The sequence below is a fragment of the Stegodyphus dumicola genome, chromosome 4 (assembly GCF_044657685.1).
Source record: "Stegodyphus dumicola isolate Sdum_Otavi_A_Nest chromosome 4, ASM4465768v1".
Classification (NCBI taxonomy): Eukaryota; Metazoa; Arthropoda; class Arachnida; order Araneae; family Eresidae; genus Stegodyphus; species Stegodyphus dumicola.
The window spans coordinates 58,669,427-58,696,194 of NC_140771.1; the positions used below are offsets into that span (position 1 = coordinate 58,669,427).

Sequence of the window (26,768 nt, forward strand, 5' to 3'; positions counted from 1 at the left end):
CTTGACTGTTCCCCAGTTGCTGAGTGTGAGAGGATTTTCAGTGTTGTTGCGAAAACAAGGACTAAATTTAAATCTAATATTAGTGATGACACATTAGAAAAAAAAAAACTTTTATTAACGAAAGCAGGCCTATGTGGCAATTGCTATGAACAAAATTTTGAAGTTTCTTAATGAAAGCAAAATCTGCCCCTGTTCATAACATTTGTACAAAAACAGAATAAAGTTTTTTTTTTGTTTGTTTGTTTTTTCTTAAATTGATGCAAGTAATAAAATTTTTTTTTTTTATGTGTAAGGTAATTTTGTATTGCTTGCATTTAAGAATTAGTAACTATTTAAAGTTAATTCATTATTAAAAACTATATTTTTATCATTTAAAAAGTCTTTTTAACATTGTGAAAAATCTCCTGATTTTTGAGTGTCATAGGTTGGCAAGTATGCAACTGTATGGCTCTTACTTGAATTAAAGTTTCAGTTACCGATAACATCTTCATATGATTTTTTCCTACAAATTTTACATCCATTATTCAGCAAATGGAAATATGTGTGCTGCTTACACTGAAATACAGATATAAAGTAGTCTTTTTAAAAGTCTATACAAAATTTTTTGAACAATGGCAAGACCATTCAAGAATTTATGAAATACTTTAACATGAAATCTACTGTGTGGAGCATTGCAAAGTCATGGGAGGACATGTGCACACATATTTTAAAAAAATACTTGGCATAATTTATGCTACTATTTTTTATGATGAAGATGATGAATGCTGCAAAATTAATTATGGATACCACAAGCAAATGGTGAAATTTTCCAATTAATGAAATTTGTGGAGTGATAATAAATGAAGATATAACAAAAGTTTTTTGCTGTGATGACAGTGCCCCAACTATCAATCAAGTACTTTCATTTCAGGCTATTTTTGTGTAAAACAGGAACATGACGAGAGTAATGTATTCAGATAACGTGGTGATCCTGATGAAGAATGCATCTCTTAGTGCAGCTACGAATGCATATTAATGCAATGAGTCAGTATAATTTTAAATCCAGAAAATATCGCTACCCTTACATAAAAATGATAAAGAGGAATATGGGAATAAAACTATTTCATTTGATAATTTAGTGGAACGATGGTCAGAGTTAAAAGGCGGAACTCTGTAATTGAACAATAAATGATATCTTTAAAGTTACTGAGAAAGTATTAGCACAAAAAAAGAAACAGCTCATATAATTTACATTAAAAGAAGTGTTTAATAAAACAAATAAATAAATATCGAAAATTTTTTTGAAATGTTGCTTCTTTTAAAATCATTAATGTTTCATTATTTCATAAACTACTGTATCATATTTTTAATTTTATGACTTCTAAATGTCTTCTTACTAAATATAAACTGATGATCCAGAATAATTGGAGTTCCAGCAGTTCTGGATCTTACACTTAGTTACTATATATATATCCAACTTTTAATTGAAATTTCATTAGTCTTACGGGAAAATTTTAAAAGCAAAAATTTTCACATAATTTATTTTTATGAAAATTGATCAGCTGTGATATTTCATGGTTTCATATTGATTCAAACCATAAACTTATAATATTTCAAAAAAATTTATGCAATACTATACAGAAAAAGCACTCACGTGGTTTTCTGTACAGTGTTTGATTCTTTTTCAGGTATACCAAGTGCTGAAGAGTAAAAAAAAAAATTTTTTTTTTTTAATAGCTATAGTTGCTGGTTGTTGTGCTGCTGGAATATTTGGTGTCATATCAGCTGGATTTTGCTTTTATAGGTATTATTTTTACTTAAAAATGTATCCAAAAATATTTTATGAAAACTGAGGTAAAATATTTAACAGTAGTAGTACTAATATTCTTATTTTATAGATAAAAATTTTTTTTTTTTTTTTAAGTGTGTTATGATAGTTTTCTCTGTCGTATGGTATTATATTATAAATAAAATAAATCAATAAACTTGTGCAGTTATAAAAAAAAGGGGAGACTTTCATGTATTAGATTAGATAAAAGTTGATTAGTGGTAATGTCATTTATACATTTATGCAAGCCAGTTAATTATTCTGGATTTCAAAATTGGTAGCTGTAATTAATTGATAATTTTTGGATATTTGAAAAATATATAAACAAACATTCAAATTAGATTACTTTATATAATTTTGCATAAAATAATTGTTTACAATTTTGTTTTTCTTCTTATCTTTAAAAATTAAATTTTATTTTTGTTACATATTTATGCTTTTAAATATATTTCTGCATATGAAGTTGGAGCCAAAGTAGTGAGTAAAGCATGTGCCTCAGGTAAAAAATGAGAGATTATAAAATATGAAGCATTGAATAAGCTGTAAACTTTGGGTTACTAAACTAATAGTTTTAGGTTGATGACACATGACGAAATGATTACATCATGGAAGTGTAATAAAAAAGCTACTCCCAGTGTTAAAGAAAATCTTAAAATGGGCTGTAATGTCAGTATGCCCACTGAAAAAGGGTGTGCCAAAGTTGAGAATTTTATGATAGAAAACAAAAAAGTGATGTGCTCAAGTTGAGGTGATGGAGTGACATTTTTTCAGATTGCTGTGAAAATGGACACCAGCTTTGAATGTATAGTAAAATTCATAAGAAAATCTGGAGATATCATAAGTCTGCACTAATTGACCCAGAATGTTGACACCAGAAGAGGAGAAACATCTGACTAAATTTCTTGAAAACTGCTCTCTGTGATATTTTCAGATGAGACTTTATTCATGCCCAGAGACAGGAAATATAATATGGCTTCATTACTGTAACTTAGAAAAGAAATTGCTGTCAGGAATATTCACCGTGCTTCCACTCGTTGGATTTTCTTAATCCTACAAGTTCATGACAGAAGAGAGACAGCTGCTTAATGATTCCACATGAAGTAAAATATGACTATGAATAACCTATTAATGCTGCAGTGGCAAGTCATAAAAGGTTAACTGCTATAGAAAATTCAGCAGAAAAATATTGTTTTCCTCCTAAAGTAAAGTGCTCCAACACACAAAGCTAAGATTTCGTGGACTGCTATTTAGCAGTGCAGACTTCAGCTTTCTTTTCTGCCTCCACTATATTTATCAAACTTACCCCAAGTGATTTCTTTTTGTTTTGAAGAGACATTAGGTTAGTTGGAAAAGCCGGAGAGATGAAAAATATGCAGCGCCTTCACCAGGAATCGAACCACGGACCTCTCAATTACGCGCTGAGCGTACAGACCACTACACTACGAAGGCTCGCTATGAAGGCGGGAGAAATACCTTATATACTACCTCTTTTAAAGGGCAACTGGGGTTTTTAGGGAACCCAATCGCCACATCCTGGGTGAGGAGAATCATCATCCAACACCCTTTTAGTTCGGGTGCTACTGTAGAGATATTAGGTTAATTGGAAAAGGCGGAGAGATGAAAAATAGGCAACGTCTTCATCGGGAATAGAACCACAGACCTCTCAATTATGCACTGAGCGTGCAGACCACTACACTATGAAGGCAGGAGAAATATCTTATAGTTTCGAAAACTGAAACAACACATGCATGGTTCACATTATGGTGAAGATGATTTGATGGATGCTATTCAGGAATTGTTTTGATGCCATAAAATATTTTCTTCTTCTTCTTCTTCAATGGCCAGATAACCCAGGATAGGCCCTTGCCTTCCTCAGAATCGAATTCCAAGCTCTTCTATCCCTGACCATGGACATAAATTGGTTATTTTAAAAATTAAGTCTGTTTCCAAACAGTCATGCCACCTAAGTTTAGGTCTCCCTCTTTTTCAGGTGCCGAATGGTCTGGCCGAGAGGAACTTTATAGTTACTCGATTTTCATCCCTTCTGCACAGGAGTCGTGCCCATATAATTCTCTGAATCCTTATATATTTTACTACATCTATTTCGTTAAAGGATTTATAGAGTTCAGAGTTAGTTCTTCTCCAGATATTATTACATTTTATGCCTCCAAAAATACTTTTCAAAATTTTTCTTTCAAAGACAGAATAAATACTTTTAGCTTTTTCTGTCACTGCCTAGGTCTCAGCAGAGTATGTAAGAATGGGTCTGATTAAGCTTTTGTAAATTAAAATCTTCGTTTTTCTGCCAATGAAGTTAGACTTCAAGTATTTTTTTAGACCGAAAAAACATCGGTTAGCATCTGTTACTCTACTACTTTTATTAACTTCTGATCCTAAATATTTAAATTTGCTAACAGTTTCAAATTTGTAATTCCCAATTTCAAAATAGGGATTACTGTTATTACCACATGGCATGTATTTAATTTTATTTTGGTTGATTGCTAGATGCATTTTGCTGGCTGCAGCCTCTAGAGATGTAAAAGCCTCTCTAAGTAACTCGGGAGTGCATACGACTATGTCAGTATCATCAGCAAACGCAAAAATCTGAACAGATTTGTTAAAGATAGTTCCACGAGTATTAATGTTGGAGTCTTTTATGATTTTTTGGAGGGCAGCAAGCAGGCCAATGCATCACCCTGTCTGGGCCCATTTGAAACAACAATAGGCTCAGAAAGATTATGCTGGATTTTAACCCTAAGTTTTGTCGCAGTAAGAGTAATGGTGACCAAATTTATAAGTTTTTCAGGTATTGCAAATTCTCTCATAGCTTTAATTAAATATTTTCTGTTTATTAAACCGTAGGCAGTCCTAAAATCAATAAAAAGGTGGTGCATTGCAATGTCATATTCATTATTTTTTTTCCATGAAATATTTGATTCTTGATGTATAACTGTGCTAAGTGCATTTAAGTCAAGAGGAACAGAGAAAAGGATTTTAAACATTTACCTTAGACAAGAGTATTAGGCTTAAAATATATTGAATGCTCTGTATGATGTGAAAGCAATTTAGAAATTTCCATCCAGTTTTAAACAAGTTGATGCTATTTTTAGTAAGTTTTACTAGTGTTGAACAGATAAATGTGGACATCTTTCCTGTGCCATATCATTTGTCAGTGAACTGTAATTAGTAAATTATTTATTACATATCTTTGAAATCAGATTTTATAACCTTCCTAGGAAAAAGTGAAGTAATTGGAGATATGTGGCTTTATATGATGATGTTCTGATTAAATTCTTATTTTGTACAGGCTGCAGAAAAATAGAAAAGCTGCAATTGATGTTGATTATCCTGCATATGGAGTGACTGGACCATGTAAGGATGTATCTTCACCTAATGGGGACAGAAAGTTAGCTCAGAGTGCTCAGATGTATCATTATCAACACCAGAAACAGCAGATTATTGCAGTTGAAAAGTAAGACATAATACTTTGCTTTTTATCTCTCAAAAAGCATAACATATTGAAATCTTGAATGGGAATATAGCTTTAAAGTGGCTTTAAAACTTGGCATTTTGTATAATCTCCCATCTAATTCAATAGCAATAGCATAATCTAAATATGTATACCGACAACTTGAATGTAATTTAATAAGTTTTGAGTTTGGTGTTGACCCTTTCTTTCATCTTTTAATATTGTGGTAAAACATTTAAGAATATACTATATGTAAACATTCTTTATCCCTGCTTTTATGAAGAAATTGGCATCATGTACATTAATTTAAGAGTGGATAGCCATATTACTTTTAAGCAAAAGAATGTCAATGAAATTTGAGTGAGAGAGTTACACTAATACTTAAATTATTTTAATGTTCTTGGAATGAAGCAAATGAATTTATTAAAAAATTCCAGAGCTGGATCCACAAAGAATGCTTCTGCTTCAGATGTTGATTCAGAAGAGGAAAATGAAGAAGGGGATTATACAGTTTATGAATGTCCAGGATTAGCACCAGTAAGTACCTCATTTCATACATGATGATCATTATTTATTCATAAAAATCAGTCCCTTGAATGCATGTACAGTAAAACTCCACTTCATGTTAAGTTAGGTTCCATCAAAGTACAGCATTATATAAAATGGCATTAAACGAGGTCATCTCATCATGTAAATTATGGGGTTAGGGGAAAATGGGTATAAAATAAAAAAATTGTTCAAGTATTCTGTTATTTCAATTCATTAAATATGTTTTTATAACAATACAAAATAAAGACTTATTTCTTACAAATATTGAAACATAACAAATGAATATATAGAAATAAATAAAATTTTAAGTCACCATTTATATTTTAGATCATTCAGATTTTTCTGCATTTCCAATTTTCTGTTTTTTTATCAAGAAGGTATCTATGTCATTTGCATATTTTGCACTTCGTAAGAAGTTGTCAATAAGGGGACAAGGCATCCATAACACCCTCATCTTGTCTACTCCAACAATTATTAAAATCTGCATCATTTTCAGTAAATAAGTCCATAATTTCTTATTTAATGGAAGCTAAACTGGTTTTTAGAAATGCCATCGAAAGTTCTTTTCACTCTTCTTTAGAGTAGCTATTTTTAATATTTTGGGTTCTTGATCCGCTAATTCCTTGAGCTCGTCATTAGAAAGACTTTTTGCTGTTTCATGCAAAATTTCTTCGAGATCTTCCACATTTACTTCATCTAAACATGTTTGTTTCGCTAATTCCACTATATTGTTCAGAAAGAATCTCTAGTGTCGTCATCCTTGTTTAAATCTGGCCAAATGTTTTTCCACACTCCTTTCAAACATTTTCCCATTACCTCATTCCAAGAAAGATTTTTGTTTTCTATAGCATCCATATTATAGTTCCTCCAAAAATCTCTTATTGATTGTTTATCATCTCTGTCTGTTTTTTCAGACATTTATCCAAATGTTCGCAACCAGTTATAAGTTTTAAAATTTGATATAATACCTCAAGCCACGGGTTGGATTAATGCAGTTGTGTTAGCCAACAAGAAAACCACTTCGACTGGAATCCATGTTATTTAAGTCAGATAAATTCGTTGGGTTGCTTTGAGCATTACCCATTAACCCTTTCACGCGAGCGATATTATTTTTATAATTTTTAAAAATAAAAACTCTAGAAATTGAATATTATGATCCTAGAGACAAATAATATATGAATTTAAAAAAATCTAGTCTTGCCCATTGTTCCGTGGGTGGTGGTCGCACTGTGAAATCACTGCGCGTCTAGGACTTTGAAACTTACCTAGGTAGTAGGGGGGATTTAACTTTCTCAGTGTGCGTTTCCAATAAATGACAAAATTTACGAATTTTTAAAAAAATGTATGTAGGAATTGCATAATATATAATTTTTTTTACATTATTTTACAAAGTAAATTGTCAGAAAAATTAAAAAATAAACATTTATGTAATTTTTCTATAGCAGTGAAAATATAAGTACATACATAATAAGGACGTTTGGCTAAATGAATTAAAAAACTCAGTAAAATAAGGATTAAAAAAAAAAAAAAAAGAGTCCTCTTTTTTTTTTTTTTTTTTTAAATTTCAAAGAACAAATATTTTTTGTGACACTGTTCAAAGCATGTTTTGTCTTTTTGGTACATGCATAGACCCACATTGCACGTTTCGCACATGTATCATACACACTGCCTGGATCTAAATTTCACTGGTACATGTCCAGCGTTATTTAGTTTCTTTTCATCTGGCACATGAAATTTGTGGTTTTTTTTTATATTAATGGGGTGGGGGGGGGCTTGGTCTTTTGGCTGTGGTATGTATCATTCATTTCCCATTCATACTTATTTGTTCCAAAATATTCAGAAAATATTTTTAATTTAAATAAAACTTTACGTGATTCCTATTCTTAATTATAGCAAAGTATATTTACGTTAAATTTAAACCACAGGAAATAAAATTTGTAAAATCACAATACTAGCTTGGGGAGCAAGTGTGTTGAGGTCAGAGAAAAGTCTCTGGAAAAGAAAGACCTTTTCACTGAGCAGGTGCATGTATTGTTTACTAATAAAATAACTCTGTGGTTTCAAAACTCCTTATCTATATATGGGTAAAAATAAACATTCCTATTTGAGAAGCAAGCAAACGCCATTGTGAAGAGCTGTGGTTTCAAGGTGCGACCACCGAGCCTCTAGAGCATTGTGACACAATGCACTAGTGGTGCAATGGTTGCGCCCTGAAACCACAAAGCAAATGCCATACATATAGAGGGTTTTTTTTACATATGTAGTTTAAATATTGCTATTTTTTATTGTTTATGATAGAAATCATAATGTGCGATGAATAACTTTTGAAATTTAAAGTTGTTTATATTAATAAAAGTTATTATATCTCATTGAAAACGAATTTTAAAAGGCATCTGATTTGAAGTACTAAGACCTAAAACATGTATGTTTCTGCAGTCATTTTGTGTTATTTAGAGGTAAAAGATCAGTAATCAATTGATTTTCACTCAAAAATTTCGGAAGGAAGAGGAGAAAAAAATTCGAAAATGGGTGGTTTCAAAGTGCGACCGCCACGCGTCAAAGCATTAAAAGAAGTGCTTTTAGTTCATGTTTTTTGATTTTGAATAGTGTTTAACAGATGGGCAAAATTGTTCAGTGAACCAATTCTGGAAAATTTTGAGTTATCCATGATTTATTTATTTAACTCTCAAATGACAGTTAAAGTTGATTTTGATATTTCTTTCATCAGTCTTGAGTTTTGGCAGTGATAAACCAGAAGTGGCATTAATTTAAAGTCTCCATTAGCATTAGCACCCAGGAGAAGCATTAAGCATTCACAGTTTTAAATCTTGGTGCATGATAGAAATTTATGTTTTGGCATTTTTTCCAAAATAAGTCCGTTTCATCGAAATTAAAAACTAATTATGGAGGATAGTTTCCTTATTCAGTTATTGTTCTTAATGTTGCTGGGAATTCAGCCACCGCTTTTATATCTCTTCTTGCTGCTTCTCCTGTAATCTGTATGTTATGAAGATTATTTCAATGTTTAAATCTTAAACCATCCTCGACTTGCAACAAAAGTTTCAGTTGTGTCACCTGTTTCAATCTGAATGCGATTAAAAATTTTCGCTTTTTCCATTATAATAGCCTGGCTTAATGGCATATTGTATCTTTCTATCACTCTATTTTTAAAAAGGGTTATCCTAGTTGCAGAGTTTTTTGTAGTTGTAGTTGCGGATGGTACTATTTTTCTTTATTGAGAATTGTTCTTATTGTTGAAGTTGTAGCAATCTTATATTCCACTGCGTGCCATGTCAGATGACATCATATTGTTTTCGTAATAATCGCAGGCACGACTAGTGAACTCACTCGCATTGCTCTTATCTTGAGTACGAAAAGTTTATGTAAAAGTTTCACTGTTTTAATGAACAGTTGTGTTTTAGCGATGACTATGTCTTCTAAGAATATCTACCGAGCTATATCCTTTACACCTTAAAATGGTGATCCAGATGCGATTTGAACATGCAACCGTCTGATCAATGCAACCAGATCAATCACAATATATGTATTACAGAGTACTGAAATAGTTAATGCAAGCTTAAGAATATAGGTATAAGTTGTTTTCTCATTGTAGGGCAGGATTGAATAATTTTTTTTTTTAATCTCCTAAGAGGGAAAAATTTTAATAATTCTTTTATTAATGAATGAAAAACACCTGATCACTCTGAATGAATAGATTTTATTGTTTCTTGTTCTAGAATTTTTGCATAATAAAAGCTAATCATAAATCTTGTACAAAACGTATTTTCAATTTCAGACTGGAGAGATGGAAGTGAAAAATCCATTGTTCCATGAAGACTCGACTCCAGTGTCACCTCCTGTACTCTCAACTAAATCGGACAAGAATACAAATAATTAAACTTTTTTTATCCATCCAGAATATATTACAAGCTCATAACTCCCAATTCCTTTCCCCTTTATTTGAAAAGCCATTTTGTCGTACCCTGCATTCCACTTACCAGTTTCTTGTTTATCTTATAAATGCAGTAATTTATTGTTTACATTTTTAAAAAAATTATTTTTGCAACAAAATATAGAAATACCTTGCTAAGTATCAATATACAAAAACACTTTTCCATGTGCAAGCTAAAAAATTTGTTTCAGTTATGGCATTTTAACAGTTAGTATATTTTATTAAGAGCACAGAAGTTATATATTACAAAATGTTGATTATTAATATTTTATATGTATATATTGTTTTCCATTTTCTGAGAAAAATTAAGAACTCTTAATAAATAGTGTTTTATATTTAGGCACTTAATATTCAGGATTATAATTTCACAGATAGTAGACAAATTCTGTTCTAGATTATTGATCCATTTATTTGACTCTTAATTTTACATTCCAGAATAATTTAGAATTGTTGCACTGCTTGTGGTAATGAATCATACAACAGTGCACTTAAGTATGCCTTTATACTTTTATAAAATTTGACTTCAAAACTTGTGTTATACTTCAAAAACCCTTCTAATTTTTTGTCAGTGCCATGAAAAATGGAATATTTAAATGTAGACATTAAAATTATGGTTTTATGTACATAGTATTTTTTGTTCCTTGCATAGATTTCTGCAGTGTTTTAAAGTTCTTGGATTTAAAAATGTTTATTTTTATTGAACTCTATTCTAGTCAGGTGAAAATGAGTATTTACTAGATTTAAATTTATACATGTTTTAGAGAAGTTTTTGTTAACTTCATCCTAGTCATCATTAATGCACACAATAGGAAATTGTTTGTATTTCTTACAATCGGCATTTTCATGTGTTTTAAATATATTGTACAGTTTATGTATTTGAACATTTCATGAAATGGCAGAGTTTATATGCTTATAGTTTATTACAAAATAGTCAAATATACAAGTAGAAAAAGGTTAAAGCTTTCAAGTTTCTGAATTAGAAAGCGATTAAAGATTTGATTACAGTATGAATTAAAATTACATTTTAAATTATGTATGAGAAAATTGTTAATATATTTTATGAAAAATAAGATAAAATAACTATTTGCATTATCCTGTAGTTTGTATTATTTAAATATGTTAGAGCTGACTAAAGATATTGATTGAATTATAATTTTAGTGAAATATAAGTTTATCAATTTATAATGTTAAGAAACATTACTGATGGCATTCAAGCTTTGCATTTTTTATGAAGAATATATATAAATAATGCTGCATTTATTTGTACTTCGATAATTTTATAGAGATGTGTAAAATGGCATTTTGTAGTGAAGTTATCTTCCAATTGAACTCTTAGAAAGTTTCAATTAAATATACATATATGCAAGTCAAAGTGGTTTATGAGCAAACGTCAATATGATGTAACTTCTGCTTACTTAAACTGAATTGTAAATTAAATAAACAGCTGCTTATTCAAATGTGTAAATATAAAGTTTAAAAAATTTGCTGAATTTTATTTTTACAAAGCATAACTGTTGATGAACTAAAATTATCTCCCTCTTCAAAGAACTCTGAAAATTGGATTATGCATATCAAAAAATTGTAAAAGTTATTTATCTACTCAACTTTAGCTTGGGTTTGGCACTTTTAAATAGTAGTGAATGCAGTTATACAATTAGCTTGTGGAAGATGCAATTTTTTTTTTTAAATTTTAAATTGGACAAGCTTCAGAAATGTGAAATTGCATTTGTAATTTTTAAATTAATTACATGGCAAAATAACAATTTATCCTTTAATATTATTTATAAGACTATTCAGTATGTGTTCTCCTTGTTAAGCTGAATGTCTTGATAAACCCAAAACTGTCTCCAGGTGAATGGTTATCTTCAGGTTTAGAATAATTAACCTTTGGTATATGTGTGATATATGGTATTCCCATAAGCAGAGTCAGCTGGTATATGGGTCCAATAGATGACAGTTTGTGATTTATTTTCAGTTTGACCATTTGCACTTTCACATTTCCTATGCTTATTCTTAAATGCAAGTAGGTTATTTTATAATAGCTTTGTAAAACAAAAACATGCAATACATTCTATGCTTAGATCATTATGTATGTTAGTCACTAATTAATGTAAGTGCTTAGTCAATTACGCAGTTTAATTTGTATAGAAGTATTTTTTCCTGAATTTTATTTATCTCAAGAAAATTCTGTGTCAAGAGTTCAATAACTTAAGTCAGCATGGTTGTGCTTCCTGTTGTACATATATATACAAGTACAATATTAATAAATCGTTTTAACCCTTTTTTAGACTCTTCATAAATAAATTGCCCATTACAAGACTAATTACATTAATACTGTTTTATATTACTAAATATTTATTACATTTGTTTTGACATCCATAAAATAACAATGAAAATAACTTATTTGTACAGGAATAATCAATCGGCTTTTAATTTTTTTTTTAACATGCTTGAAAATTATGAGCTTTTTAACAACCATGTATAGAATTCTCTTCAACTAATTACTAATTAATATACTTAATCATATTATAAGTAATACACTGGATACTAAAAACTGATATATTATTATCTTCAAAGCAAATATTCAGTTGACATAGCTGTCAGGATTTGATTTACAAATATGTACTTCGCTAAAAGCATATATAGAAATGTCAACAGTATTTTTATTACAATTTTTATTTTAGGCAAATAAGAATGTAATGTACAAAATACAAAAATAGTCATACAAATGAATATACAATATTTTAAAACATCTAAATAATAAATGATACCGCTTTGAATAAAGTAGCCAACGGTTTTTTTCTCCCTACTTTTTAACTGAATTACTCAGCTTAGACTGCCAGGAAGCTGTTCTGTAACTTGAGAATATGCAGTACTGTCAGATGAATTCATATTCATGCTGGCTTCTACATTCTGTTGTTTCTCAAGAATTTCTGACAAATATTTCATTGCTAGTAATTATTTTTGTTTTATTTACACAGTAATTTCTTTTATCAATTATAAACATAAAATTAAAAATAAATAATTATTTGGTATGGTAGTTATCCATATAAATAAATACAAACATGAGCTTGTTATACATTAGTTAGTAATAGAAAATCTTTTGAAAATATTCTAACAGTATATTTTACATTCAGAGATGCTAACTATACTCTGTAGAAAAATTTATTTCAAATTTAATACATTATACTGTACTACTGCCTACTGAATTCGATAATTATCAATAATGGTCCTGGTCACATAACGGTGTTCTGGTTCTTGTTCTCAAAAGTAAAAAATTATTCTTTTGTTTCAAATTATCATCTGTTTACTTTAACTAATCTATTAAGGAGTGATCACAAAATTTAAAGTATTCAATATTCAACAGTCTTCCATTAGTTTGAATATAGCCATAAAAGAAAATGCAGTATGGTGACGAAAAGATGTTTCTTAAGGAACCATAACATCTCATTCAGCTTGCAAAATGAAGCAAAAAACAAAAAGTTCTTAGAAAGGTATATCACTTCCCCCCCCCCTTCACAGAGATTGTGAATTTTGCAGCTAATACTAAAAGCCAATCTCATTTTTCTTCTAATGATAATAATGGAAACAGAAATCAATATGGAGGGTGATGCTAGAGAACTCCTGAATTCCGTTGATCAGAAACTCAACATGGATAATCTGCAAAATCATTCTTTAATTTTATTCGATTTGCAAAATCAAAGAAATTGGGGAATCTACAGAAAAAATATGATAGTTTTAAAATTAAATCAAATCAAACTCTAAATTTTATCAAAACCGAGATGAAGATCTGAAAAAGGAGCAATTTTAGCAAATGGATGTTAATTAGATAACTGAAACAAGTCACTTTAACCTGAAAATTCTTGTTAATGGAGAGAGCTACAGCTATGCAAGTGAGGTAATGGTACAGTAAAGTAACTACGCCCGACCTAATGCAAATAACAGCAGCGCCCTCTAATGGTGAAATTTGGACGACAGCCACTGCAAACTAAAAATGAAAAGAGAGAAAAATTTCCAATTAAAAAGTTTTAGAGCATCAATTAATTACCAGTGACATTTGGCTCACACGGATAACATAAATTGTCGCCTGTCTACCCAAAGTTGTCTGTAATCGATGCACTCTTTTGTGTAAACGTTTGAAAGGAACAGCCAGAGGTATACAGAAATATGCACCTTTTTATTGCATAAAATACATATTTACGTCAATACAGTTTGATAACATATCCCCCTCCCAAAAATGCGCAAAAGCAAACTGTCACGCAATGATCATACTATTGCAAGCATCTGTAATACGACGACATAGATCCAGCAGACTTTGTATGTGGAGTTGTATAATTTTGATCTTTAATGTTACTCTACAGGAAAAATCCAACGCAGTGAGGTCCATTAATTGTGAAGGCCACTCAACACCACCACCATACCTGATAATTTGCTGTCCAAAACAATGGTTGAGAATGCTTTACACTTCCAGGTATTTGGTGTGCAGGGGCACTGTCATGTTGGAACTACAAGGACCGTAATGCAGACAAGGGAAATATCTAGAAAGTCAGGTATGATGTCCTTTAATAGTTGAAGGAACACTGTGCAAAAAAAGGGGGCCAGTTCTATATCTTTGGTTCTAATGGGCCGATTGATGAAATTCAACTTGTGTTTTTCATGCCTCGAAGGTGCAACTTAGGATATGTATTATATTTATATATAGCGTTGTTCTAATATTGGTATTTTGACACCAAATCGGGCTTTTCTGAAATAACATACCAATTTTTTTCCACATTTCAATCCTACGACTCAAATTATGCCAAACTACCGAGTTTTTCAAAAATCACACGAGTAGTTTTTGAAAAAAATTAGCTCTCAAAATTTTAGCTCCTCAATGTTAATTCAGTTTGATATATATTGATTAATCTCTCTTTTTTTTATTAAGCTTATTTGATTCTTGCTGATTGATGATTGATGTGAAAGGTCACATTTAGAAATTCAGGTTCATTCCAAAAAAATTCACCCATTTTTTTATGATTTAGTTTTAAAATTTGTATTTTTAAATAATTTTTATAAATTTTTCAAAGCTATAAACTTTTTACCATTGTTTTAAAGTAGACATAGTTTTTTTATTCAAACTTTCCGAAGATATACGTGAATTTATATACTGGAACATTTTGAAATTTGGCATATTTGTTGAAAGCGATAAAACATCAGATGCACTAAACTTAATGTTTAAACACTTAGCTAAAATTATTTGGAAGTAGAAACGGTGTGACTTTTTTTCCGCTCATACACAATGTAAAAAAGTAGAAACGAGGTGCCTTTTTTTATGCTTTGGCATAATGGAAGGAAAAGGAAAATTGGTTGCCATATATCAAGAAGTTCGGAAAGTGAATTATTCTTGGCCAGACTGAACAAATTTTGGCAAGATAAATTTTTGAATTTCTCTGTAAATTTCGTACCAAATTTTACAAAATTTAATATCTGGGCATAATGAGTTGTAGAATCGAAATATGGAAAAAAAAATTGGTATGTTATTTAAAAAAAAGTCCGATTTTGTGTCAAAATACCATGCTAGAACATATATATCTAATATATATCCTATGTCGCACTTTTGAGAAATGGAAAATGCAATTTGAATTTTGTCAATTGGCCCCCATAGAATAGGAGATGTATAAACTTTTTTTTTGTGTGTGTGTGCAGTATAGCTGTCTGTTTAATGTGCCTTTGTAGAACACAAGTCCCAGTAAACAATCCTTGTAGATACCATACCACCACATTAATGGACCAGCGCACTTGGTGTGGGTAGTCCCCACGAGGGATTTTCCAATTTCCGACGGTTTAATACCCTGGTAAGCTGAAACACTGCATCATGCACCCAAACAGTGTTAGATAAAAAATCTGAGTGACCTTCAACATTAATCAATGCTCAGTTATACAAATCAAATTGACACTCATTATCCTGTGGCAACCGTGCTTGCTGCAGTGTGACACGATAGGAAAGTGCATGTTGACCCATGTTAAGCCACAAGCCATGCTGATATCTCTTGTACTGCAGTGTGGATGGAGTTAGTGCATATGCCAAAATACTTGCTGGCATCACACGCATACCTGCACTCACTGGTCTTCCAGAATGTGAATGACTTATAGTGCTTCCTGTCTTGCTGAGCCATTGCACTACATTTGCAATGGTAACCACACTTGCATGTGACCCAGCTGGAAAACAAACAGTATATTCACGAGCAGCATACATTGTGTTTCATTGGCATTTGCCATAAATAAGCATCATCTTGTAATATTGGAAGTCAGTGAAGTTCGCCACTCTCACACAGCTCCAAAATTCTAAATCTAAACTTCAACAAAAGATTATTTTTAATACACTACTTTGAGAAATGTACCTTACACCATCTTGCAATATTAAAAGTCGGTACAGCTCACCATTTGCACACAGCTCCAAAATTCTAAATCCGAACCTCAACAAAAGATTATTTTTAATACACTACTTTATGAAATACACTACTTTATGTACCTTTTGTAGGATCTCATTCATTTGATATGATTCATAATTCCATTTACCTTGACACTCTGAAAGAAAGAATGCAACGATTGAGATTGCCACAACACAAAAAATAAAATTGCATTCGGAATAAAATTATTGATTGCCATCGAGATTATAATGAGGTTTGAGATTATGCAGTTTATATGAAGTGAGTGCCAACACCTTTTTAACTAAAATTTTAAGTGCATTGGAAATTTACAGACATTACACTACAGTACAGTACGTCAGAATCTGCATTTGCGCACTGCTACATTTCCAAAATGTGAATATGCAGAGTAGAGTCATTGTGCATTGATTGCGGATATTTTTGGGTATGAAGGTGACAATTTACTGTGTGAATCAAATGCCATTTCATATTAATTTACTGATGCTCTAAAGCTTTATAGTTGGAAATTTTACTGTTTTTGCGCTGCTATTGTTTCTATTAGGTCAGGTGCAGTCGTTTTACTATACCGTTACCTCACTTGCATAGCCATAGTTCTCTCCGTTCACAAGAATTTTCAGGTTAAATGGACTTTCCTATCCACCCTATGTGTGTGTGTGTGTGTATATATATATATATATATACACACACACACTTATTTACACACTTTTATCTTATATATATATATATATATATATATATATATATAAGATAAAAATATGTAAATCAAAATTATAATTTAAACTAGTGATAACCCCAACTCTATTCTAAAAAATGTAACTCTTTTTCTGGACTGCGTCATTTCTACATCATATGACTTGCGTAACACTGATGATGTAGCTAATTCAGAACTTGAACTAAAAATTTCGAAAACTTATTTTACTCTTAATATGCTGCTGTACTGGATAACTGCAAACCTTATGCTTCTAGTTCTCTTGCTGTTAAGATGCTACTTCACCTAGACATGTCACTTGGCTTCTGCTAGCTACTGTCCGTTGTTCTAAAAATATAATTTGTATAAAACTGTGGGGTGCATAGCGCACCCACAGTGTTGACCTGCAATGAAAAGAATACCTATCCTAGGAATTAGTTATCAAGGAATCAAATTATGTATTGGGATTATGGCTACATCTGCCTTCAAGAGTTATCTGCCTAAGAGAAGGGATGCCTTTATGAAATACTTTTTAAGAGAAAATGGTTTGTATTCATGTTCCACAAGGTGAAAAACCTTAAAATGCACTCATGTAGCTAGCTCATTATCTGTTTTCAAAACCCTGGTTGGACTTTCAGTCTTCAGTATTCTTTACCACTTGGCCACTCATGGGGTTTGGTGTCAAACTTCTACCACTTGGCCACTCATGGGGTTTGGTGTCAAACTTCTACATACATATGTTGAGAATAGGTAGTGAACATCGATATAAACTACATTCATACAGAAAAGCAGACAGGAGTGAAAACAGATAGGATTTAAATTTGCTTATTAAGCTAAATGTAAATATTTCAAAATGTGAATTTTCCTCATCTATAGCTAATTTGACAATTATAAAACTTTGATTTTGCAATGTTTGTTAGTTATTAATTTTTTATATTTTTGTTTTTGCTTTTATTGTGTAAAAATATTATGCCAAAATTCTAATTAACAGTACGTTTAATATTATTCCTTTTATAGCGATTAAAAATAAAACTAGGGTGGGGAGAAATCAGCTTCAAATCCGTAGCCTATATACATATTCTTTAAATTTTATTCTAGTTTTATTCACACAATACACTCTTGCTGTTACCTCTGAAGCTTTTTCAGGTCTTAAATTGCTTCTTATTTTGCTGTGTATTAAACTAAATTTAGGAAACGTGGCTTTAGTGCCATCAAATCATGTCTTAGGTGAACATGCTTCAATAACTTTCAATTCCTTTATTCCAATGCAATCTCTTAGTGTAGTTTTGATTATACAATAATTTCTTAAGTGAGATACTTTTGTGAAGGACATATCTAATAACAAATTGACCAGATTGATGAAATAAATAGATAAATTGACAAAATAAATAGATAAAGGCAAAATTCAACTTTAGTTTGGCATTAAATTAAATTAAAAAAAAATCTAATAACAAATGTCAGTTTAAGATTGAATGTTTGTTTGATTTTATTTTTCCATTTTAAACCAATGCCAGGGTAATTTTGAATCTTTACCTAATTTTATATCTGACTTCGGAATACACCATTTCTTATATTCTGTTAAACTGGTTCTCATACAAGGGTCACTTTGAAATTTTTGAGATACACATAGGTTTAAAGTTATACTTACAAAAGTTTAGAAATGTTCAGAGTAGTCTTCTCCATCAGCGCACTTCTGTAGGTAAATTTTACAAAGATTAAAAGCCTCAAGCCATTCATTTCTTGGAAAAGATGAAAAAAATGCATTTATAGCATAATCAATCTCGTCATCGAAATGAAAATGACGTCCATGTAAGTTCTTTTTCAAATTAAAAAAATAACCAAAAGTCACACATAGCTAGATTGGGTGAATGGGGTGGATGATTATCAGTTTGATGTGTTTTTGTTCAAGAAACTCAACTGTCAATCTTGCTGAATGAAGATGCTTTGTCATGGTGCAGCAAGAATCCTCTAATATTTACTTCTTGAAGAATTTATGGTAGACAATGGTGTACCAGATAGCCATGACTGTCTTCTGTCTCTCAAATTTGAAGGCTTTGACCAGTCCTGTACTTCTGAAGAAAATGGCATACATTACTCTTTTCATGGCAAGTTCTTTTCACCATTGTGGCGTGGGGGTCATTATCAAAGATCCATACTTTATTTTCTTGACATGTCAGAATGTCAAAAAATGGTATGTACATATCATCACCAGTTACAATTTTAGAAATAATATGGTGGATATTATCTTTAAATAATCTAAAGCTTTCTTTACTGATTCTGACATGCTCCTATTTCTGGAGATAGGTTAAATTATGGGGAACTCAATGGCAAACTAGTTTTTTCATATAGAATTTATCATGAATAATTTTATGTATGGCAGCAGATCCAATTCTAAGTTACTTCCGTATCATTTAGTAGGTGCAGCCATTATCATTAATTGGCATTTTCTGTATGGCAGACACATTATCCAGGATTACTGCCGACAATGACCTTCCTGTGTATTCTTCATCGTAAAGAAAGTTATGACCACTGTGAAATTCATCTGAATAAATTAGCACAGTACAGACCTTCATTTCCAAATGCTAACTGTAGATGTTGAATACATTCTTCTTGATTTAATCTCATTTTAAAATCGTAGATAATGGTCTCGCATTAACTGCATTTTTTCTTTTGCCTAAAATTTATTCTACAATAAACTGCTTGCAATTGGCAAATAAAAAAACCATCTGCTAGCCTAAAATAGTTCATATTTTCAAATCTAACTTAATTTTTTTCTGCTACTTATCATTTGTGCATATGAAAAATTTCAACAGTGACCTCTGTATTCACATTACATATGGGGAAAAATCTTAGGCATTAAATCTCTTCACTAGGAATCAAACCCAGAAAGAACTATTAGTGCTTGGGTCTTGTCCACTGGAATATCTATTAAAATATGTTACAACCTGTTACTGAATGCATCACATCATAGAATGAAATTACAGAACCACAAAAAATGATCATACAAAGGAGAATATTTACATGGACAACTTAAAGCTAATTCATTTAGAGTTATATAAACATTATTTCTTATATAAAAAAGTAAATTTTTCCATTGTATGTACGTTTTCCCTTCTCTGTAATTTTTTATTTGTACCTAATTAATACGCAGTCCAAATTTGGTACCTGTAGGATCCAGCTGTGGTCGGTGTTGGTGTCTTGCCCATAATTTATTAACTCAAATTAACTTTTTCATTTATTCACACACACAACCTAAACTTTATACACTTTACACAAATAGAAAAACATCAATTGATAAACGGTTTAAAGTTACCACACTGAGCATGCTGACCATTCGGCTTCTCCCGCCGAAAGCCAATCTCCAACTCACCCTTTTTTGATTTAGAGGGTGCTTTTGGGGATTACAGTTTTGGAGGACCAGGCACTACATTACCATTATATTAATTAATAATGATTAAAATTATATTCTGTAGCTTTATTTAACTAGGGGAACTTATTTCTAATGTCTTCACTCCTAGCTACGGAGAAAGAAATTCTCCAGTAGGCCTGTGACATAGGAGCCCTAGCAGGGACAAATGTTACTGTGTGCATACTTTTAGTAAAATAGCAAATAATACTCATAACAAAAAGGTTAGCACTTAGAACATTCCAGTTGATTATGGAATTCTAACATCATTTACTGCTTTTTAAAATTCTAAATAAAATGTTCCATTTTAGCATATTAGTTATGATAAGGTGACACTTCACTCTAGTATCACATTTGATACAATGGAAAACTGAAGCCTAACATATATAATATGCTGGGAATAGAAGCAAACCTATTATATACAGGTCCTTATTTAACATGAAGTGGGTTGTTAAGGCCGAAAAGACGTGAAACCAAGATCTAATGTTTTGTTATTGTTTAACTTGAGGAATCTGGCAACTTTGAGTAGAAGAGAGGGATGTAAGATGGCTGCCATTATTTTGTGTGTTCTGGTTATGGTTCTAAAAAGGTGGTTGTGCTGATTATGTAATATGTATTTTAAGGTGCAGATGGCAAAAGTGTCCATCCAAGTAGATATGTAAAAATTCTTATTTGTGTGCCTAAATTTTTTTAAGAAAAACAACATTAAAAATAATACAGTCCGTTACGTTTGTGTGTGAATTTCATGACATTTGTTTTCAAGTGTCATTAAATAAAACGATTGAACACAGGATAAAACAGCAGACTGAAAAGTGAAGAATGCTATACACTTCTATATTATAAAGTTCGTGATATCTAATTTACTATTAATATTAAAAAAATAACAACTAGCTATAAATGAATCAAGCATAGGAACAATATGGAAAATTGAAGAAAAGATTGTCTAGTGTCAAAACTACAGACAATATTCAGGAAAGGTTGTTCAAATTTTAAGAAGAATTCTGGAGTTGGAAAAGATAGAAGAAATATTAAGAGCTTCATTTAACAATCAAGTAAAAAAAAAAAAAAAAAAAAGGGCTTAGTTATAGATGACATTGCTGTTTGAAATAAAGCTTTAGATATTTTCGCTTTCATTTTAAGTAAAGATGGGCAGTTATTAGACAAAATTTACATTCAAACAAGCAAAAATTGGTTTGAGAACTCTAAACATGGATTTAATTTGCACAGTGTAAAATTTCAAGGACAAGGTGTCTCTGCAAATCAAGAAGAAGTAGATAGATTCAGTCTCCAGATTTTTAAATTCATTGAAGCGATTTTGAAATTTGTTACGTTCCACAACAAGTTTTCAATACAGACGAGACAAGCCTTTTTTATAAGTAAATGGGTTAACAGAGCTACATTACAAAGGCTGCTCTAGATTTTAAAGTTTTTAAGGATAGATTCACTTTATTTTTCTGGGGGGAGCGGTGGAAACAGGCAGCTCAGTTGCAAACTTCTGCTTATTTATTAATCTAAAACACCTCATGCATTGCAGAGGAAAAACTTTGAGCAATTGCTCATTGCATGGAAGGGGGTGCTTCAAGCAGCTCAAGTGCAAACTTCTGCTTATTTATCAATCTAAAACATCTCATGCATTGCAGAGAAAATTCTTATTGCAATTCTCTGAGCAATTCTTATTGCATGGAAGGAAACAGAAAAGCTTAGCCAATAAAATGTTTCTTTAATAACTGGTCTGAAAATTTGTTTATTAAAAATATCAAGCATTACTTAGAACAGCAAAAACACAGCTTTAAAGGTCTGCTAATTTTTGATAATGCACATGCTGCTGAAGGGAAGCAGGACAAACTAATGGAATTTTGAATAAACAATTCAACATAAGTTACTGCATAAAAATAATTAAATTTGCATGCGAACAAGTGAATTCATCAATAATTAATGCTGACTGGCATCACCTCAGGCTAGAAGTTATCAAGAACAATTAAAGCATTTCCAATGAATGAAGTTCCATTCCGAAGTTGAAAATGAAGCTAAAGAAATTGTAGAAATTGCAGGAGGAATTGGTGACAAAGGATTGTCAGACAGGGAGAACAAGTCAAAAAATTAATCAAGAATGATGAATAAAGAACTACAACATCTTATAATACCATCTGAGAGTGAAAGCAGTAACAGTGAAGAAGATAAAATGCTTTTAACTTACAAGAAGTTAAATTATTAAAAGAAGGCATAGAAATTGCTGTGGTTTTGAATTAGAGATTAACCAAATGAAGAAAGAAGAGGACACTTTATGAGAAGCATTGAAAAACCTCTGCACTCTTTACTGCAAAACTTTTTTTAACGAGTAGCCTCAGTCATTGTCCTAAGCAAAAATCATGATCTTTTCAAAAATATATTTGTATCATATATCTACTTATGGCACAGTTTTGAAAATCCTTTTAATTAACAGTTTCATTTTTTCACTTTTACTTAAAAAATATTTAGATTTGTTTAAACAGTACATACTTTCTTAATTTGAACTATACCTAACACATTTTTTCAATAGAAAGTTAACTTTATGGAACATGTTTTTGCCATGCATGCAGTGTATTAATGATGCAACTCCTACATTCAGGAAGAGTTAATTGTATTACAGTTCAACAAAATTATATTTCTCCAGCTATGTATAATTTCTCTCTATTTTTTGTAAACAAGAGTATAAAAAGCCTTTTAAAAATATTCTTCATATAAAAAAGCAATCACTTTAAAATTATTTTTTAAAATATAAATATTAAATTAGATATCATGAACTTTATATATAAAAGTGTATAGCATTCTTCACTCTTCAGTCTGCTGTTTTAACCTGTGTTCGATCATTGTATTTAATGACAGTTGAAAACAAATATCATGAAATTCACACACAAACGTAGTGGACAGTATTATTTAAGTGATAAAATATGTGTATAATTTTTGAACTTATCAACGCTTTCAATTTTCTGAGATATCAAAATTTTGGATCTTTTTTTACTAACATACCATGTATGAAAATAATTCTAACAATGGATAAATTTAATGGAAACAATCAAGATAATGTGTATGTGTGCAAAACTGCATTCTGCAAATCACCCTTGACAAGGTTTGACTATACATGCAACACAATAAGCAAAAATTAATCTTGAATTAATCCTTCTAGTTGTTTTATAGGCCATCCTAAATTTATTCACTGCTTTTATTAATATTAATGTTTTTTCCATATTTTGTGAATTAAATGAAAATTTTTGAGTTGAAAAATTGAGAAATGAAAAATTCAAGTTTTAATTTATATAAGGGAAAGACTTACTTATTTTTTCAGATAAACTATCAATTTCTTTATACAGGTTTAAGATGTGAGCATCTTGCTGGATTGAAATTCTCTTTAAATCTGTAGCATATTCATCCCGTGCCTGCATTAAAACAGTGTTCAACACATAAAGTAAAACTATAGCATTATATGCAAAATAATAAAATATTTACGCGTTTTTGCTATGTTATACAACTATTATATTTGGTAATTCAAATGAAATTGGAATAAGTACAAATCAAATTAAAATCTTATTTATAAACAAACACAAGGAAGTACAAATTTGTACTAAATTACCTATAATTGGAAACCAAATTTGAGCAAAATAGTCATCTGCACATTGAATACAAGGCTTTCAGAATTAGATACAGTTACATAATCAGTTCAAGGTTCAAGACCCATATAAAACTGAATACCTCAGCCAGAATGGTACAGCAGATTTACAGTACTATATAATTATTGAGAGCAGATAACATATTTGTCTGATGGAGGTATTAATATTTTAGAGAGATATTTACAATTTGGGTCATATGATTCTCAAAAGATGATTAAAAGGGTAATTTAACAAATAATCAGAAAAAAAAAAAAAAAAAAATTAGTTACCACAATTTCATCTTTATGAAATGATTTCATGTCTTCAATCATTTGGGCTTGTTCTTTCAATTTTGATTTCTAAAAAAAGTAAATATACTACTTTTCTCCATTATTTTAACGAAACTTTATTTTATAAAAATTTTATTTTTTAACCACATATGTTCAGAGTTATGGCAAACTAATAATATACTAGATTTTATTTTTCAAATAGATTTTCAGAAAAAATATTAATTTTATAAGAAATACTTTCCTTACAAAATAGAAAATGATAAAAGGTACAAACTTAAAAAAAAATTTTACTACGGAAGGAATAACCTCTGCCACACTCTATAAATCGATTTGAAGCCTTGCAGATTTAAAATCACTGTATTTTTACCACTTAGTTTCACCCATGTATTAAAAATCAGTTCAAATTCATGCTTATTTTAGAACAGACACACCAACAGTTCAATTTCTTCAGTATTTCAAATCATCTTAACAGTATATTAATGCCCTCTACTTAAACTATATAAACTGACAATTTAAACTATCTAAACTGTTAAAATATACACCAGCATTTCAGCTACACAATGTAAGAAGTCTCGTAACAAAAGTTCAGTAATAGCTACATACAGAAAGTAGAATGTTTAATGCTTTTTTTTATAATATTATATAAGGTTTTAATTCTGGCTATAACTTAATTTATGTATATTTTAAATTGAAAATCTTTCAATAAACAATGTAACTTCAGCCAAACCTTTGTTTTGACAAACTAAAACTTTAATCATCGTGGAATCAATACAGAAATTAATAACTTGCAAAAATTTCAGTGATCTATTTTTGATAAAATTAATGTCGAAAGGACCTACATGTTAAGCCTTCTCTGCAACAGTACACACTGATCAGAAATTCAAAAACAACTATTATAAGTGAATTATCTAATAATACTCAACATCAGTCAATTGTTCCTCCTCTTGATATCTAAATTCTGCAGTATTTAGACTTCATTTTTTCTCTCTTAAAAGTTTAAAAAATATCTCATTTTTATACTTTTATGCACAAGCTTATGACATGTATCCACTACAAAATCTTAATTTCAATATACTAAACTGTCTAAAAGGCATGAATACATTAAACTGCTCATGATATTTATTCTCAATTCATATATATATATATATATTACCACGTTCATCAAAATTTTTTCTAATTTTCTTTGATAATCCCAAATTTATTAAAAAATATTAAATTAAACAACAAATACAGTACTTTACATACAGGTCTAAAAAGCAATGCTACTCAAGGTTTAAACTGACCTAACTGCATGCATGCTCTGTACACAGCAAATGGATGAAGCAATCTTATTGTATATAGCAGGGGTGGCCAAATTTCATAAGTCTGAGCTGCATTTCATAATTTAGGAAACTTTGAGAACCACAACTAGATTTTCCAAGAATTAGAATTCTGTATTTACATTATTTTAAAAACGTACTTGCCGACCTACAACACTAAACAAATCAGGAGATTTTCTCAATGATAAAAATAACTTTGAAATGATAATGATATATTTTTTAAATAATAAATTAACTTTAAATAGTTACTAATTCATATCTGAAAATTCAATTACTAATTCTTAAATGTAAACTGTGCAAAAATACTTATATGCATGTAAAAAAAAAAAAAAAAAAAAAAAAAAACTTTTATTATTTGCATCTTTTAACAAAAAACAACACTTTAATCAATTTTCATACAAATGCTATGAACAGTGGTAGATTTTGCTTTCATTAAAAAGAAACTTCATAATTTTGTCCATAGCAATTGTCATGTAAGCCTGGTTTTGCTAATAAAAGTTTTTCTAATGTGTCATTACTAATATTAGATCTAAATTATTCCTTGTTTTCGAAACAATGCTGAGAATCCTCTCGCACTCTGCATTACTATGGGGAATTTTCAGAATGGCCAAAATCTTGACTATTCCCCATAGAAATCCTAACAATTCAACATAGGATTAGAGAGATCACTATACTTTCAAATTCCATCAGCACCTTTCAGTTTTCAAATTAAGCTCCATTGGGTATCAATCCTAACTGGTTTTTATAACTTTATCCAAGTTTTCTAATTGTAAACTACAAAATTGCAACTGCAGTTTATCAGTTACAACATCAATATCATGATGAATAAATGAAATAAAACTGGAAATCTATTCTAAAAATACATCAGAAAAAGATGCATTAGAAGAAATGTCTCCAACTTTAGCATGTATAATCACTTCATTGTTGACTAGAAATTTATGTATTATGTAATCCCATTGTAATTATAATATGTAATCACATACTCAGCTAACATGGAAAAATAAAACATTTTTGTCTTCCTCTGAGAGTTCTTCCACTATTTTGTTAGTTACAACCCCTATTACCGAATCTTCATCTTTCCTCTGTTTTTGTGTTTCATAAATCACATTATATATAGAATTAGAAGACAAAGATTCGTTTTATAAACTAAAATTTCTTTAAAGAGATCATAAATCATTGATTGCAAAACATGAATTAATGGAACTCTGCTTTGTACAGCTGTGTTACGAATGAT

General features: G+C 30.4%; 2 protein-coding genes across 10 annotated transcripts in view; one reads left to right on the forward strand and one right to left on the reverse strand.

Moving 5' to 3' along the window:
* The window catches only part of LOC118202658 (uncharacterized), a 123,759-nt gene extending 111,700 nt beyond the window's left edge, over positions 1-12,059 (forward strand). For all 4 annotated transcript variants that reach the window (XM_085814964.1, XM_085814967.1, XM_085814965.1 and 1 more), the window contains 4 exons: positions 1,717-1,783; positions 5,115-5,279; positions 5,714-5,813; positions 9,622-12,059. In XM_085814964.1, coding sequence (XP_085671090.1) covers positions 1,717-1,783; positions 5,115-5,279; positions 5,714-5,813; positions 9,622-9,723 — 434 coding nt within the window. In that variant the 3' untranslated portion in view covers positions 9,724-12,059. The remainder of the gene's footprint in view (positions 1-1,716; positions 1,784-5,114; positions 5,280-5,713; positions 5,814-9,621) is intronic.
* The window catches only part of Tsc1 (tuberous sclerosis 1 protein hamartin), a 187,061-nt gene continuing 169,816 nt past the window's right edge, over positions 9,524-26,768 (reverse strand). For 3 of the 6 annotated variants that reach the window (XM_085814963.1, XM_085814960.1, XM_085814958.1), the window contains 4 exons: positions 24,216-24,284; positions 23,613-23,715; positions 12,588-12,728; positions 9,524-9,694 (listed from right to left, as the gene is read on the reverse strand). In XM_085814963.1, coding sequence (XP_085671089.1) covers positions 12,604-12,728; positions 23,613-23,715; positions 24,216-24,284 — 297 coding nt within the window. In that variant the 3' untranslated portion in view covers positions 9,524-9,694; positions 12,588-12,603. The remainder of the gene's footprint in view (positions 9,695-12,587; positions 12,729-23,612; positions 23,716-24,215; positions 24,285-26,768) is intronic. The other 3 variants (XM_085814959.1, XM_085814962.1, XM_085814961.1) reach the window with 3 other exon arrangements.